The sequence below is a fragment of the Patella vulgata genome, chromosome 7, assembly GCF_932274485.2.
Source record: "Patella vulgata chromosome 7, xgPatVulg1.2, whole genome shotgun sequence".
NCBI lineage: Eukaryota > Metazoa > Mollusca > Gastropoda > Patellidae > Patella > Patella vulgata.
The window spans coordinates 49,677,538-49,694,345 of record NC_065885.2 but is presented as its reverse complement, the minus strand read 5'-3'; the positions used below and the strand labels follow the sequence as shown (position 1 = coordinate 49,694,345).

At 35.0% G+C, this 16,808-nt stretch overlaps 1 protein-coding gene across 1 annotated transcript; it reads left to right on the top strand.

Annotated features, from left to right (window-relative positions):
• Window positions 1-5,068: 5,068 nt before the first annotated feature.
• LOC126827821 (RNA-binding protein 34) lies at window positions 5,069-15,458 on the top strand. The gene is made up of 12 exons (XM_050557387.2): window positions 5,069-5,791; window positions 6,652-6,803; window positions 7,402-7,538; window positions 8,034-8,196; window positions 11,125-11,184; window positions 12,126-12,169; window positions 12,689-12,772; window positions 13,310-13,370; window positions 13,812-13,854; window positions 14,085-14,203; window positions 14,629-14,733; window positions 15,077-15,458. The coding sequence occupies exons 2-12, from the start codon at window positions 6,666-6,668 to the stop codon at window positions 15,386-15,388; spliced, it is 1,266 nt and encodes a 421-aa protein (XP_050413344.1). The 5' UTR covers window positions 5,069-5,791; window positions 6,652-6,665; the 3' UTR covers window positions 15,389-15,458.
• The last annotated feature ends 1,350 nt before the right edge of the window (window positions 15,459-16,808 follow it).

Below are 16,808 nucleotides of genomic sequence, written 5' to 3'. Positions count from 1 at the left end.
CCAGTTTCCTCCCACATATGCATATGTTTATTTTTTCATGTCAACGATTAAGTTATTGCATATATACTTAATGGACGATGTTTTAGTTTAAAATTAACGAAATTGTACATGTTTATTACAATGCTCATGTTTATTACAAATGTGTAATGCTCTACTCGTGTATACATTCCAACTGACTTAATTAATCAACGGGGTTAAGATTGTTGATTGGGTAATCAAGTTCTGGTTTATTTATATTATCAAAGAAACCGACAGAGTTGTAACAGGCCACAAATGATAGTTTTGATGAACTGAGAAGTGTCGCGTCGAGAATTACACACTGGAAAGAAACATGTGCAATTTCGTTAATTTTAAAATAAAATATCGTGCAGTAAGTAAATACGCAATCACTTAATAGTTGACACGAAAAAATGAATATAAACATTATGCAATTGTTTTGTTAAAGCATTAATTTTAAAATAAATACAAACAGTCGACACTAAGTTCAATATTATTTCATTAACTTACTTGCGCGAAGAGGTGTTTAACAGTGAGATGAAACCAGGGGACCAGAGAAAACACAACTTGTTTGACTGACGGCCCTATCAAGTGATAAGAGACAGATGGGTGATTTTGGGAATAAAATATGGTATATCGTCATACTTGTTTTTCTTATTTTAAGTTTGTCGTCTTGGAAACCAACTACAAAGCCAAAGAAGATGATTAAACCGAGTAGCAATCTAAAATCTATTTACCGGTTGTAAAGGGAGATAACTGAGTAAGCATTTCAATTTTCTGCAAAATATCGAATATTCGTTGCAGTAATTATACCAATGTGCTGTTATTTGACAATATTAGGTTGTTATTTGATAATATTGGGTAGTATTTGATGAGTATTTGGTAGTATTGGGTTATTATTGACTTGTTTGGTGTGGTATAGGGAGGCAGATGCAACAGCAGACATCGGTATCGCATTTGAAGTACATATCCCGCGATATAACTCTCTATTTTTGAAAAAAAAATCAAATGATATGTCTCTTTTGAAATCTGATTAAAACACAGATCCAATTTCGTTTCGTTTTTATAGTTCAAAATTTCGATTTTACTTGTCTTTACTACACTTGGATCTGGAAGCGTTGTTATTTAACTCGTGTTCTGCTTGAAATGAGGGGTCAACCAATCAAATAGTCTGTCGAATCGAGTGTTTGACCTTTTTGCGCGGAACTGTGGGTAGACATTAACGGCAATAGAAATCAAAACAAAGCTAAAGTAGATAAAAAATAATTGGTTAATCGAATGACTGACGTAATCGGGTCAAATGTCGCTTGCTTGCTACCTGACGTCGTAGTACGTGAACTTCCACTATAACTTGTTAGATCTACATGTAGTGGAGGCCATCGAAAGTATAAAAAACGAAACAAAATATAGATCTATATTTTAATTAGATTGTCTCTTTTGCATCATTATGTTGTAGTATTGGGTAGTATGTGGTGATATTGAGGTGATATTGGGGTGGTATTGTGTAGTATTGGGTAAATCGTCCCACCCTTTGTGGGTGGGTATATGTTTATGTGTGTGTGTGGGGGGGGGGGGGTCACATTCCGCATTTACGCACGACGAACAATTTCCGCGGGGGCGGTACAGTGTCAGTTGAAGCTGACAAAGGTCATCTCACATCATTGTCTTAAGGGCTTACATTGATGTCCCTCGTATCACATTGTGTTCTTCATTAGCCCATAAAACGACCAATTAGACATGTAAATCAGTTGTTAGAAAACAGCACAATCTTTCATTGACAAATCAGTAAGTACTCTCTTTGCGAAGGCAAAGCCAAGAATCCGGGACAAATGGCCGATAACTCACAGCGAAGGCAAGATATCTTTGACTGGTTATTGGCTATAGTGTCACCACGATCATTTGTTCCAGAATCTGTAAGCACGTGCCTCGGGAACAGGACCCGTTACTACACAAATAAACTATTCAAGGATCACAGTCTCATCACCATCCACCATACTCGTTCCATAAAATGCTCATCACAAACAACATCCTAAAGAGCCCATCTATTCCATATACAACACTATCAGAGGCGTGCTGGCCAAACTTAGGGCACTTCAGTGGGGGAGGGGGCAGCGCCGGGAAATTTGTGTGCTTCTGTGGTACAGAATCGATTTGACATAAATCTGAGCCATGACATACCATACATTGATACTGCGCTGAGGGATTATGAATAAATCCCGAAGAAATGAAAATGATATAGTCACCGCCCGTGGCGGCATCGACGTAAAAAGTTTACTTTAAGCCTGGCCAAGGAAGTATGCTGGTAACAGAGTGAATGTCAGAACTAAAAGATGTTCCCTTCGCTCGTGTTGAAATTTCCGATTTTGTTTTCATTTTCCTAAATCTATTCAGCGACATTAATAAAACAGACCAATAATAAAACAATGATAATATTAATTAATTGCTCATAATTTATCTTTTTCAAAAGTCTCGAGCAATCAAGCCAATTACCGATACTTAGTCTAAATAGATGACACATATTAATTAATTGCATATTAAATTTATCTTTTTGAAAAGTATCGAGCAATCAAGCTGATCATCCATACTTAGTCTAAGCAGAAAATGTTCACGATCGAACTCAGTCAAGGTTTTAAAGTACATGGTAGTGAAACTATACACTAAGATTCATTGTCATTTTCCATCATTTAGAATCAAAGTTATCTTGTCCCAAAGCATCGATCAATGACACTGAGGGCACACCATTGTGATTAGGGCAGTGGGAACATGACACGGGCATTTCCATAAGTATTTGAGGTAACTCTTTCGAAATCCGAGGGTACTTTTTCAGATATGAGGGCACTTTTTCAGAAGGCGCGTTTTCGGAAGGTTCGGAGCGGGGCTCCTAGTCCCCGCATATGCGGTTCAGAAAGAGCTGTCCCAGTCATTAACCGCTGGTGGAAATGAAGCGATTGTCACAGATTTATTACTGACCACCAACATCTAGCTTTTTCTATCAATCGTATCTAGCCGATTTCCGTCTGCTCTGTGATCTAATTATCCAATTTCGTTGCTTATTATGTTAAAGGGGGTAAGCATTTAACTCAATATCACCCACAGTCTTCGACATTGCAAACATGACTTATTGGTCAGTTTAAATCAACATTGATGTTGTTATCTTAGGGTGAAAAGATAGGCTTCTGATATTCAATATTTAAGACAAAGGGAAAATTTTAACATTGCCACGCTAATCGCGAGCCAGAATTCTTTCGAGCGCCATTTATAATGAAGCGACTCGATTAACGAGGCTAAACATACCCACAGGAGAACACTACCGGTGTAGACTGGATAAACCAGACGCCAAAGACTGTCAATCAATTTGGACTCTTCGCATATTTCGCCAAACATAATTGATTAGAAATTACAGTAAAACCAGAAACGTTTGAATGTAAATCAGTTTATATAGATTCATATTACAATATTATATGCGTTTAGACCCATTTGTGTCCATTTCTAGGTGCCAAAGAATATAGATTTATTAGCTCCTATAATGGGGTTGCAAATAATTATTTTTTGTCATAACAAATTCCTTGATGTTGACACCGTTCTAAAAGAGTATTTTTAGGATTAATTTTATTAGATGGGGAAACTGAGATGAGAAAAATTATTGGATAGTAGGGTAAGGCAATCAAATAGATACCCCCCCCCCCCCCCACCCCGCTCCACAAAAAAAAAAAAAAAAAAAATCTGGATAATTTGTTTATTCCATGATTAAATCACCATAAACAACTTATAATAATATAAAATCATCTATACTTTTCGCAGACCGAAATGGAATAAACACAAAATAGCCTTTCTACTAAAAAAAAAACCTCCTCAAAAAACAAGAAAAAAATAATGATCATAGCTTACCAGCCGGTTACCTGTCTGATGTTAGTTAGGGAAGTCCTTCCTCTTTGCTAATGAGAGTCTTGGGTCTTTTCTAGTGAAATGTCCGAGGAATGAAACCATGAGCAACGTCAACTAAAAACTTTTATTTGTTACCACAAAACAGTATGCACCATTCTTATTTCCTTTTTGATATGTTTGCTCAATATAAGGCCTTGTCGGACTGGCGTCAGTCCATGGTCTCGTTGATGAGTGAAAACACCTCTAATATTTACGAAAGCAAGAAACGAAAGCCGAGCGGAGCTCTGTTAGCTCGCTAGAGTTTGATAAATCTACAAATATACCTTTTCTATTTTTATATTATAAACTTATAAAGGTGAATGCTGAGTATAACTGCTTATTTCATTATAACTTCGGTGGTACGAACATGCAACAGTAATTGTTGAAACTTGAATGGGTGCATTTTTTGTGCATATGTATAACTGGCCAAATATAATATTATCTATTTTCAAATTAATCGGTGCACGTCCCCGGGCCTCTTTTGGATCTTATTTACCCCCCACCCCCCACCTAAGATACAACGATTCTGATATTGAATAATATATTGGATATTGATACAGAACTGAGAAATAAATTGATGAGGATATAATGAAATGATAACATGTAAACAAGTGTTAATCCTGTGGTGCCTTCACTAATCATATGTCAACAATTATCTTCCGTAGTTTTATAACTGCAAATTATACGCACGTGTACTATGTATGAATATGTTGTTTCCGGTGATGCGCGGTCTACTCTCTGTAACGATGCCATGCTTTCAATAAATAAATATCTCCAAATATCTTGACAATTACGCCATAATATTTATATATATGCCAAGCCTCAAATCAGTTTCACACAATTATAGTCACTAAATAAACGATCATGTTGTACTTAATAAGCTATGACCATTAATCATCTATAAATAATAGACTGAAAACTGGTTCCAAGTTGCGTCCATAACATCCAGACACTTTTGAGTAAAAGATAGGTTACGTGCCCTTGTTTTGAAATTAGTCTCGCTTAACCAGTCTATCGACCATTCTACGTCTGATTGACAGGTCGGGATAATCAAGACTACTTTTTTACGAAACATAACAGAAAGCTAGAACAAGAAATTGAATTTAGAAATAAGTACTTTAGACAACTCAACAATTGTTTAAAGAAACTTGTAAAAGTAAAATGAAACTACTGCTAGTATCATGTTCCTGCTAAAGAAAGTGATTCAGAGATAGTATTTGTACTAAACCAAAAGATGCCGCTCTTAACGGTACAGTTAATGATAAAGCAATTTAAAAAATAAAACAAACGTAATTACTAAAGCTGCTGTAATAACCAAGAAGCTAAATTTTACTGCTATTCAAAATCGTCAACAATAGATTTTTTACGGCTGTAATAGTTGATATATTTGTAGAGAATTGCACGTGCCATGGCTATTTATCGACTCAAAGCGAGTGCGGGGTAGTCAGAAATCAGTTCGAGACACGCAACTGAAGCGTGCACATTTAGCCGTGTCGAGACCAACTTTCTGTAAAGTGCACGGGTCATCCTACCATAGACTATGGTTTATATATCTTATCATCTTAATCAACCCACCGAAATACCCGGTCAAAACACAATAAATCCCAACCGCGTCAAACCACGTGTCGAGTTTTACCTAGAAAAATGAAAGTAGACCGGAGACTGACGATAGCGTCCGGAGAATTAGCAGAATTGATTGGCTGAAACAACCGGATGTTGACAGACAGTATTGAAACGAAGAGCATTAGGACAATTTAATAATTTTAATTTCTAATTCTACGGACAACAGCTTATTTGGTGTTGCCTTGTGATTTATAACAACACATACAATTTGTACAAGATACAGTTGATTTAATCAAATTCAACAAATGTAAGTAAATATACTACCTTACTCCTAATGACTTCGATTACAGTTGTCAAAAGAATTCACCACACGTGTCTTATTTATTGTAAACATTACAATCATGCAAGGGACAGACGATTTTTCCTAGAAAGTTTCTCGAGATTTTCCAGTCTGGTTTCCAGGTTATGTTTTCATTGGTGCAAGAATGTGTTTGGGGGGGGGGGGGGCATTGAGGTGGTGGCAATGAATGACATCTAGTTGTTGGATAGGGGATAGGATAAAACACATTCAACATTGGCATGTCATGTACCGTAAATAGAAAGACCCCTTGACATTTACATTTGCCTGATTTAGAATTTCAAGAATAGTTGTCAGAAACTCGGGTGACAAATTTAGTTTTATGCATAGAAAACTGGTTGGCATATGCCATCTTTATTAGCCCAGTGGCAGTGCAACATTAAACCCCATTGCATCTCATTTGTAAACTTAGTGCACCTACACTATAATTATGGCATTCGGAGACAATCTCCTCCATAGGCTATGTGGTGACGTTGCATGGTGAGATGGACACACACTTTACTAACTTTTGGTTTTGACCTTCTTGTGCCAACATTTTACTGTAAAAGTAAAGTTGTTCATGTCTCAGAGCCTGTGGGTTGTTGATTTTACTGTGTTGGTAAATTTCTGCTGCATTATGACTCTCCAGCAAGTCAAGTCAAATCAGTGGTGCATTTTCATTGCATTTCAATGACTATGGTATATATTAGGAAAGGACCCAAATCTGGTTAAAGTTAGTAAAGGGAGATAAATCTTGTAATACACGCTTACTGCCTAATCTACATGTAATTTTAATCACATGTTTAGATTTTGTTCAAAATATGTTACAGATTAAGTAGAAGAAATGGAAGGTTATGTTGTTGGACAAGTGGCAGCAGTGTTATCCAAGTCTGGAGAAAAAACCCAAATAGACTCTAAATTAAATGCTCTCTTTACAGTTAAACCAAAACCGAAGAAGAAATTATTAGAGGAGTCTTTAGAGGTTTTTATTTTTTAATATTCATCCTATGAATGTGTTGATTTCAATAATATGTCATCAGTGTGTAAGACATATATTCCGAAAATGGCAGATATAGATTTTCAGATCGTTCACAGTAATAAGTAGTTTTGTTAAAAAACATATTGGTACCAAAATTATTCAGATCGATCAGACCTACTAGAAGTTATGGACATCTAAAGTTCACATTACTTTCTTTTGATTTCATGCACATTGTTATTCCTCTTATACCTTTATACTGTAATCAACTCACCTCTATGGCCCAACATCAAGGCTTAGACGATATCTAGAACAATTTTTGAAGTCTTTTTGTTTAAATTTAAAGAAGAAATTTTTTATTGACCTTCTGCCATTGTATACCTTATTTACCTTCTTATACATATTCTTTTCCACCCAAATGTTGTCATTATTCTCTTCAACCCGTCACTTACATTGTACTCATGCGACATCATCACTAATATACTGAGGCACATTGACCTCAGAACTTATTATTTTAGGTACAAATTTGTCCTATTTTTAAAATGATATTATTTTAATGACATACATTATTGTGGAGACCATTTTGTACGTGTATGTCTTACAGGTGCCAGATCCACCCTTAAAAAAGAAAAAAGATAAGAAAAATGATTCTAGTTTAAAGACAGACACCAATGCAAGGAAAAACAATAACAAAGCAGGTGAACCAGAAAGTTTTAAAAAAAATAAGACCACTGAAAATATGTAAGTTAAAGTTATGGTATGTACATAAGCATACCCAGTAGTGAAGTTTTGAGATTTGTGCATTTTAGGTGTCTTTTGTCTCATTAAAAAAATTTAAATATATAATCATATTACCAGTAAATGGTTTTGAGATTTTGAGATATATTATTGAAATAATTTCAACCTTTCTTAACCTGATATAGGAATCGCTTCAACTTTGATAAAACAAAATGACATGCTCATTGTGATGTATGTGGGATATTATAGCACACCTAAATGGTCATGTTCATAAACAGTGTCTTGAAAGTTTTTTGTGTTACATTTTGGCTGGTATTTTAATGTTTTAAGGCAAGAATGTTTGGCATTCAAGCTCTGCATTGTGGAAATGAATAAAATGTCAAGAATCTGTATAAAAGTATAAAAGATTTTTGGTAAGATTTGGCTGTTGGACAATCAGATAATTTCTTGTTTATATAAAATTAGTTTGTTGTAAAAAATGACTTATGTTTTTTATAGTCAAGGTATTGATGAAGAGGCAACTGAAACTGTACATTGGAGTAAATTAACTGGTGCTGCTCGACGTGTAGCATTGAAAACACAAAAACCGAAACACAACACTAGTAAAGATCATCGAACAATATTTATAGGTAATTTACCTATACGATTAGCTGATAAAATGGTAAGATATACAATTTTTATACGCCCACATTTTCATGTGGACGTATTATGCCGTCGCCCCTGTCCGTCCGGACGTCCACAATTGTTTGTGGACTATCTACAGGTCACAATTCTTATCCGATTTTGACGAAACTTGAAATATAGATTTATCCCTATAAGATCTTGGCTGCTTTCGATATTGGCATGTATCGGATCGAAACTTCATGGATTATGGCCCCTGATTGTACGAAAAATCACTTTTTAGCTTGTGGACCCTATAGAGGTCACAATTTTTATCCGATCTTGTTGAAACTTTAAATGTAAATTTATAACCCAAAGATCTCGGTTCCTTTCGATATTTGTGCATATTGGATCGTAACTTCCTGAATTATGTCCCCTGATTGTACGAAAAATCGCGTTTTTAGCTTGTGGACCCTATAGAAGTCATATTTTTTATCCGATTTAAAAAAACGTATTATTATATCATCGTTACACCCTAAGGATGGTTGAGTTCGAATTTCGTGAAAATCGGCCCAAAACTGACAGACAAAATGGCCGCCCTTCGTTCTCAAATAGCATAAAAATATGGTATATCAAGGTTCTGGACCCTATAGAGGTCACAATTTTTATCCAATTTTAATGAAACTTGAAATGTAAGTTTATAACCCAAAGATCTCTGTTTCTTTCGATATTCACGCATATCGGATCATAACTTCCTGAATTATGGCCCCTGATTGTACGAAAAATCGTGTTTTTAGCTTGTGGACCCTATAGAGGTCATAATTTTTATCCGATTTAAAAAAACGTATTATTATATCATCGTTACACCCTAAGGACAGCTGAGTTCGAATTTCGTGAAAATCGGCCCAAAATTGACAGACAAAATGGCCGCCGTTCATTCTCAAATAGCGTAAAAATATGGTATATCAAAGTTGTGGACTCTATAGAGGTCACAATTTTGATCCGATTTTGTTGAAACTTGAAATGTAAGTTTATAACCCAAAGATCTCGGTTACTGTTGATATTCGCGCATATCGGACCTTAACTTCCTGAATTGTGGCCCCTGATTGTACGAAAAATCGCGTTTTTATCTTGTGGACCCTATAGGGTAAAAATATGGTATATCAAGGTTGTGGATCCTATAGAGGTCACAATTTTTATCCGATTTTGTTGAAACTTGAAATGTAAGTTTATAACCCGAAGATCTAGGTTCCTTTCGATATTCGCGCATATCGGACCGTAACTTCCTGAATTATGGCCCCTGATTGTACGAAAAATCGCGTTTTTAGCTTGTGGACCCTATAGAGGTCATAATTTTTACCCGATTTAAATATTATTATATCACCGTTACACCCTAAGGTTGTCTGAGTTCGAATTTCATGAAAATCGGCCCAAAACTGACAGACAAAATGGCCGCCCTTCGTTCTCAAATAGTGTAAAAATATGGTATATCAAGGTTGTGGATTCTATGGAGGTCACAATTTTTATCCGATTTTGTTGAAACTTGAAATGTAAGTTTATAACACAAAGATCTTGGTTTCTTTCGATATTTGCGCATATCAAATAGTAATTTCCTGAATTATGGCCCTTGATTGTAGGAAAAATCACTTTCTTTTTAGCTTGTTTTCTATCCATCTCTCGAAAATGTGGGCGTATACTGCCTGGCAGCAGCTGGTTTCTTCTTATTATTGTGTCGGTCAAAATTGCTTTGTGTCTGAAAATGGTTTCCATGATACAAACTGTCTCTGTGCTTAATTTCATGCTTCTGTGATAAAAAATACCATTTAACTTACTTTTACAAGTATAAATAGCTATTTGATACAGGATGATATATACATGTATATACTTTATTTTGTTTTATTCACATTATTGATATATGTAATAATGGCAATGGTGCATATCTTACTACTTGTGATAATCTTGAGTTATCTCTGTAAACTATGAGACGAGTAAACACATTTACTTGGTAGATTGTTAATAATGTTAATAATGATTACTGACCATTATAAATAATGTTTCTCTTTGTGATAAATAAAATACAGCTGTTTTTGACTGCTTGGCAATCTCTGTCAGTTTTCTGTCAGTTTAACAGTCATGATCACTATATTATTTGGTCAATAATCTTCCTAATTAGTTTTATTCAAATATTTTTATACGCCCACATTTTCATGTGGACGTATTATGCCGTCGCCCCTGTCCGTCCGTCCACAATTTGTTTGTGGACACTCTAGAGGTCACAATTCTTATCCGATTTTGACGAAACTTGAAATATAGGTTTATCTCCAAAAGATCTCGGCTGCTTTCGATATTGGCATGTATCGGATCGAAACTTCATGGATTATGGCCCCTGTTTGTACGAAAAATCACGTTTTTAGCTTGTGGACCCTATAGAGGTCACAATTTTTATCCGATTTTGTTGAAACCCAAAGATCTCGGTTCCTTTCGATATTCGCGCATATCGTACCGTAACTTCCTGAATTATGGCTCCTGATTGTACGAAAAATCACGTTTTTAGCTTGTGGACCCTATAGAAGTCATAATTTTTATCCGATTTAAAAAAACGTATTATTATATCACCGTTACATCCTAAGGGGATGACCGAGTTCGAATTTCGGAAAATCGGCCCAAAATTGACAGACAAAATGGCCGCTATTCGTTCTCAAATAGCGTAAAAATATGGTATATCAAGGTTGTGGACCCTATAGAGGTCACAAATTTTTATCCGATTTTGTTGAAACTTGAAATGTAAGTTTATAACACAAAGATCTCAGTTCCTTTCGATATTCGCGCATATTGAATTGTAATTTCCTGAATTATTGCCCTTGATAGTAGGAAAAATCACTTTCTTGTTAGCTTGTTCTCTATCCATCTCTCGAAAACGTTGGCGTATCCTGCCTGGCAGCCGTTGGTTCAATTGTATGAGACACAATTTTAATTTTTTTATTTTCAGAAATTAAAGAAACTGTTCAGTAAATATGGTGCTATTGAAAATTTGCGATTCAGATGTCCAGTATGTTGTCTTAACTATTTTACTTGAACAATTAGTTTACATTGAAGCATCCATCCCTCTGAACAATGTGATAAACAAAACAACAGGCTAGAGTTATTTTGCCTGTAGTCAAGCAAACGATAATTGTAAATGAGTAATTACTTGACTGAATTTTAAATAATACTCCAAATCGGTTTCTTTTAACAAATATGAATCACAAGGGAGGGTATCTAGTTAATTACGGGACAAAAATCTGAGTTCCAGTTGTTAACCCTTGATAGAGAATGCAGAAACACTCTGGGCTAATTTCCGCCCTCTCCCAGGTAAACATTGCCCAGGTAAACATAGGAACACAGTGGATGTCAATTCCGACATACATGTAGTGCAGGATCTATACAATATACTGGATTACACAGCATGTCAGAATACTCAGTTGCCTCAATACTGGAAGTATTATATCGGAAGTATTATTGTACCTTCGAATACCAGAAGTATTATTATAATGCACTCTCGAATACCCAGAACTTAACATATGGTAACGCTTTCTGTACGATCACACATTATAAACACAATATTATAATGTCGCTGTATTTGACACGAGAAACTCAAACCAAATGCCAAGCGCTCTCTTACAAGAGATTATAAAATGATCAAGGTAATCAACAAATACCGACACATGTGACTGGACCGCCGAATATTCAGAATCCAGACTACTCAAAACTTTTTTGTTTGAAGTAATAAGGAAATAAATCAGGACATGAAAATGATGACAGATTTCACATAATGCCTTAGTATTCAGATGTCGGAAGTGACAGAGTCCACTGTTTGGGTTACTGAAGTATTGTCTTGATTAGACATTTAAGACCTATATCAGTCCATTATCACCAGATTGTAATTTCTTTTGCCAATTGCTCATCTTTCTACATTGACATATTAATAAATGTATATTTTTACTCTTTCAGCCAACTAAAGACATGACAACATCTAAAAGAGTAGCTATGATAAAGTTAGTAACTATTTGTAAATATCCTATTATCACTTCACATCTGTGTCATTTAACAAAAATAAGGCCTGAAAATAAATTGTGCAAACATTTAGATGCTTAAAACAATAAAACCTAGCTCTGATACCATCTTATTCTCAATGGATATAAATGAGTTATCCTTCAGGCTTCAGATGACGTTTTAAGACAATGAAGATGTCCTGGTAAAATCAATAGAAAGTAATGTGAATTTCACGTAGCCATGATTTACATTACAATTGACAGATCTGAATTGTTTTTTGACGAATCTGCTTTTTGGTTAAATTGATTTTTATTGTATATTGTCTATTGCCTTTTGGTCTGGAATATTTAAAGAAAAAAGTTGACTCATATACACACTGTTCTTATTGTTGCATTTATTATATTCCTATAAACTGTTAATTCGAGGTTGTTTAGTTGAAATTAAAATTTATAAATGTAGAAGATGAAAATTGTAGACAGATTGCATTGTTTACTATAACATTTTGAATTTTATTTATTCAGGAAAGAGTTTCATCCTGAGAAGAAAAATATGATTGCTTTTGTGTGTTATAAAGAAGAATTTTCAGCTGAAAAGGCATTACAAATGTAAGTTGAACATGAAATGGCCATGACTTTTCTTAGGTTTCATTGATTTGAATAATATTTAAATCGTTTTTGCTTAAAGTCTATATTTAACCTGTAATCTGGAACTATTACCACTTTAGTCTTCACAAGCTGGAAGTGAGCATGAATTTTGGATGGCGCTAATTCATTGCTAATCATCATACAACGTATTCCCAGTCTGTTTGGGATTAAACATATAGTGTAGCGTACAAGGGGGAAAAGGTTACCTGAAAAGCAGTGTTTCCTTGTACTCAATTTATGACTTCCATAAATGTTTTCTTGACAACAGGATTTGAAGCATAGACGTTCTGGTCCAGTGTTCTAACCACACAAGCATGGACGTTTTTGCTTGGTGTCCTAACCACACAAGCATGTTCGTTCTGGTCCAGTGTCCTAACCACACAAGCATGGATGTTTTGGTCCGGTGTCCTAACCAAACACGCAAGATGGCACATCTTTATAAAATAAAACCTAATTATATTGTCGAGAGATAAGCTATTGTAATATTTTATTTTGAAGGAATGGTAAAGAGGTTGATGGATACCATCTACGAGTGGATATATCCACAAATAATTCAAAGGTACATATTTTTTCTCTAGAAAGTATTCTTCATGGGTGCCCCATAACAACTCCTCCACCATGTCACCTAATTGGAGAATTTGTTATGTTTGGTGTTCTGACGAATGATCGTTTAAAAACTTTGTGATGGAGGGGGTGGGGGTTATCTCATTTATCCATCCATGGAAAACATAATGAAACTAATGGGTAAAAGACAATTGTTGCCTAATACAGTATATATTATTGGATATCTGCCACATGTTTTATGCATTGTGAGTGCTATCAATGTATTTAAACACCTGAGCACTGCACTGCTCAACTATTGGTGTCAGAAACACTGGTTGGTGGTCAGTATTTTAGTAGTCATTTAATTTGTTATGAGTTTATTGATGCTATAATTTTTTTCCTGGAAATTCTTATCTTTAAGACTTATCTTTAATATAAATCTTTGTTGTTTTTTCAGTCAAATCACAATAAATCTGTTTTTGTAGGAAACCTTCCATTTGGTAAGTGCCAGTATTCTTTATAATGAAGTGGCGTTATTCATTGTGACATAATTATGAATCAATTAACCGTTTTCGGATAACAGAATGATGATGTTGATTTTTGTCTTGGTATGTATTGTATCCAACCTTAAGGAAACATATGATTAATACAACTGATATGGCAATAAGTATTGACAAAGTTTACTTACTCTTTCAACAACATGTGAGACCACTTTTTTCTTTATTTAAAGATGTTAACGAAGAAGATATCAGAAAAATGTTTCAAGTGTGTGGAGATATAGAAAATATTCGAATAATTCGTGATAATAAAACTGGGTTTGGAAAAGGTTTCTGCTATGTTGTATTTAAGGTGAGATGAAATAATTTTTATATTGTTTTATAGGGTTGCATACTTGACAAATGAGTCTACACTGTATTTCTGGATTCATTTCTATTTTTTTAATAGAGCTACTTCCTGTAAAACAGTTAAGCGTGGTAGTAGATGTGACTGTTTTTTTTAATTTATCTTCGGACCCTAGAATCAGTACAGTGCTTTAGATGCCTGGTTTTTAATTTTTTGTTTCGCTTGCGAGAAGCTTAATACCGCCTAGATAGTTATATAAATCACTTGTTTCTAAATCGTGATTTAATAAAGAAAAAGTTTCATTTGACTGACCTCTTGATCAGAAAATCACTACCTTAGTTTCATTTATGTTTACATTTAGCTTCCATTGTATACTATATCTACCCAATATATTCAGCAATTTATTCATACCTTCAATATTTATTTTACAGACTAAAGATTGTGTAGAATTGGCATTAAAACTTGATGGAAATGTATTAAATAAAAGGGAGTTAAGAGTAAAAAGATGTATGAGAGAGAGACCAGAAAAACACAAAATATCCTTTTCATACTTATATATTACATCGAGAATGGCAAAAAATCTAGAAAATGATTCTCAAAGTTCAAAACAACAATAATAGACCTACGTTGCAGCTGCTTTTTCCTGGCGTAGAAATGGCCATAAAACCTTGCATACTTTTCTTTATTATGTCTTAGGACCGCAGTAGCCGACAGATCGAGACTCTCGACTATCAACTAGAATGTTCCAGGTTTGAATTTCAGCAGTGGGGACTTCAGGTCAGACGTTACTTGACAAGAGTGGGGTGTCGTTAAAAATTTTGAACATTTTATCCTTTGTAGCTTTTGTTCAATTCTTTAGATATCCTTGACAAATTTTACTCAGAAAAATCACAGCATGATCAACCATGGAAAAAATCTAAACAGGTCGGAGGTTATAACAAATCATCAAATACTGTTAACAAAAGTAGTTTTCAGGGCATGAAGGCCAAGAAGAGTCTCAAAGATAAAATGAAGAAGAAAAAAATACCAAGGAATTTGAAAAATTCTGCACAAAACTTTAAAAAACATGTTGGTGACAAACATTTTAAAGAAAATCGTCATGATTCTGGCAATAAAAAGGTATTTGAAGGCGATAAAAAGAATAAGAAAGCAACAACTACATCAAAAGGACAAAGACAGAAAAATAAATAATACAGAAATTATTATTTTTTTTTTTGTCCCTATTTTGTATATGATAATGTATTAAAGTGTTAAGATATTCTGTGGTATATTTAATATTGGTCCATTCATCTTTCAGTCTATCTATATTTTGGGGGTCACAGTGGCTAAGTGGGTAAGACGCTGGCACACTAGCCTGGAGATATGGTGTTCGATCCCTGCATTGGCTGAGAAAGGTCATCCAGATTTTCCGGTGTGGCTCCCCCTTGTCAGTGATACAGGATGGAGGGCCTGACAAGGACAGCTGTCTAGTCATTCGGATGGGACAAAAAACCGAGCTCCTGTGTACACATTGGCGTACACGTAAAAGATCCCTTGACAGGCAGTAATCCAAAAGTTAAACTAATAAACTACTTAATTAGGCCTCAATCTGGGGAAAATACAGAAGAATGTAACAAATCCATAGAAAAGTTCATGAAAGATAGCCACGCAATTTAGGGCGGAAATACGCCCACTCAGCAACAGTCTTATCCGAATGAAAAACTGGGACGTTAACAAAATTTGATAATGCGTCAAAACTTGCGGGGTCAATCCTCTGGGCGAGTTTCGGATGTAGACTATCGTTGCGACTACAGTCTGAACTAACGACGGGGATCATCCTCTCATTACCACAGTGCTAAAATCTGTAGCCTTTACTGCGTTAACTGGTACTTTTAAATCGATAGGCGTCGTCCTCTCATAACCCAAATGCTTCCTACCAAATTTGAAAAACATCCATTAGAAAATATAGCCTCTATTGAATATCGATAGTGATCGTCCTCTTATATATGATATCAAATGGGGTTTAGCGTCCTACTGTTCTGCAACAACTAGATTAATGAAGACAGGCGTCCTCTTAAGCCCCAATGCTTTAAGACTCTGAAGCCTCTGTCCAGGTCTCGTGAGAGGGAGGGTCAGCTGAGACGTTGTCCAGGGGCCCGGAGCCTAGAGAAGTCCGGATGTATGTCGAGCAATTTAAAAAAAAAATTGGTATAAATTAGTAAAAAAAAATACCCTTTTTCCTAATGTTATCATAGCTCTCAAATTTGTTTTAACTATATCAGTAACAGTAGCAAATTGGCTCATATAAAGAGCCACTTGAAGAATAGTGCATGCCGGGAGTGACAAGTAAGTCTGGCAATTTTAAGCATTGAAAATTACTTGGCACTACTGTTAACTTTGATGACCAAATTACTTTATTTTGAGCAAAGTTATCAATAATTGTAGTTTTGGCAAGATGTGTGCATTGATCTTAACTACTGTACTGGCCATTCGAGTCTTAGTCTCGCTTCTCCATTTTTAAATTAAATCTTTAAATGACCGAACCATTCTAATTTACTTAAAATTTTAGGCATCCGATGCCATATAGAGTTAATTATGGTTTTGTCATGTTAATAAATGTCTAATTAATAAT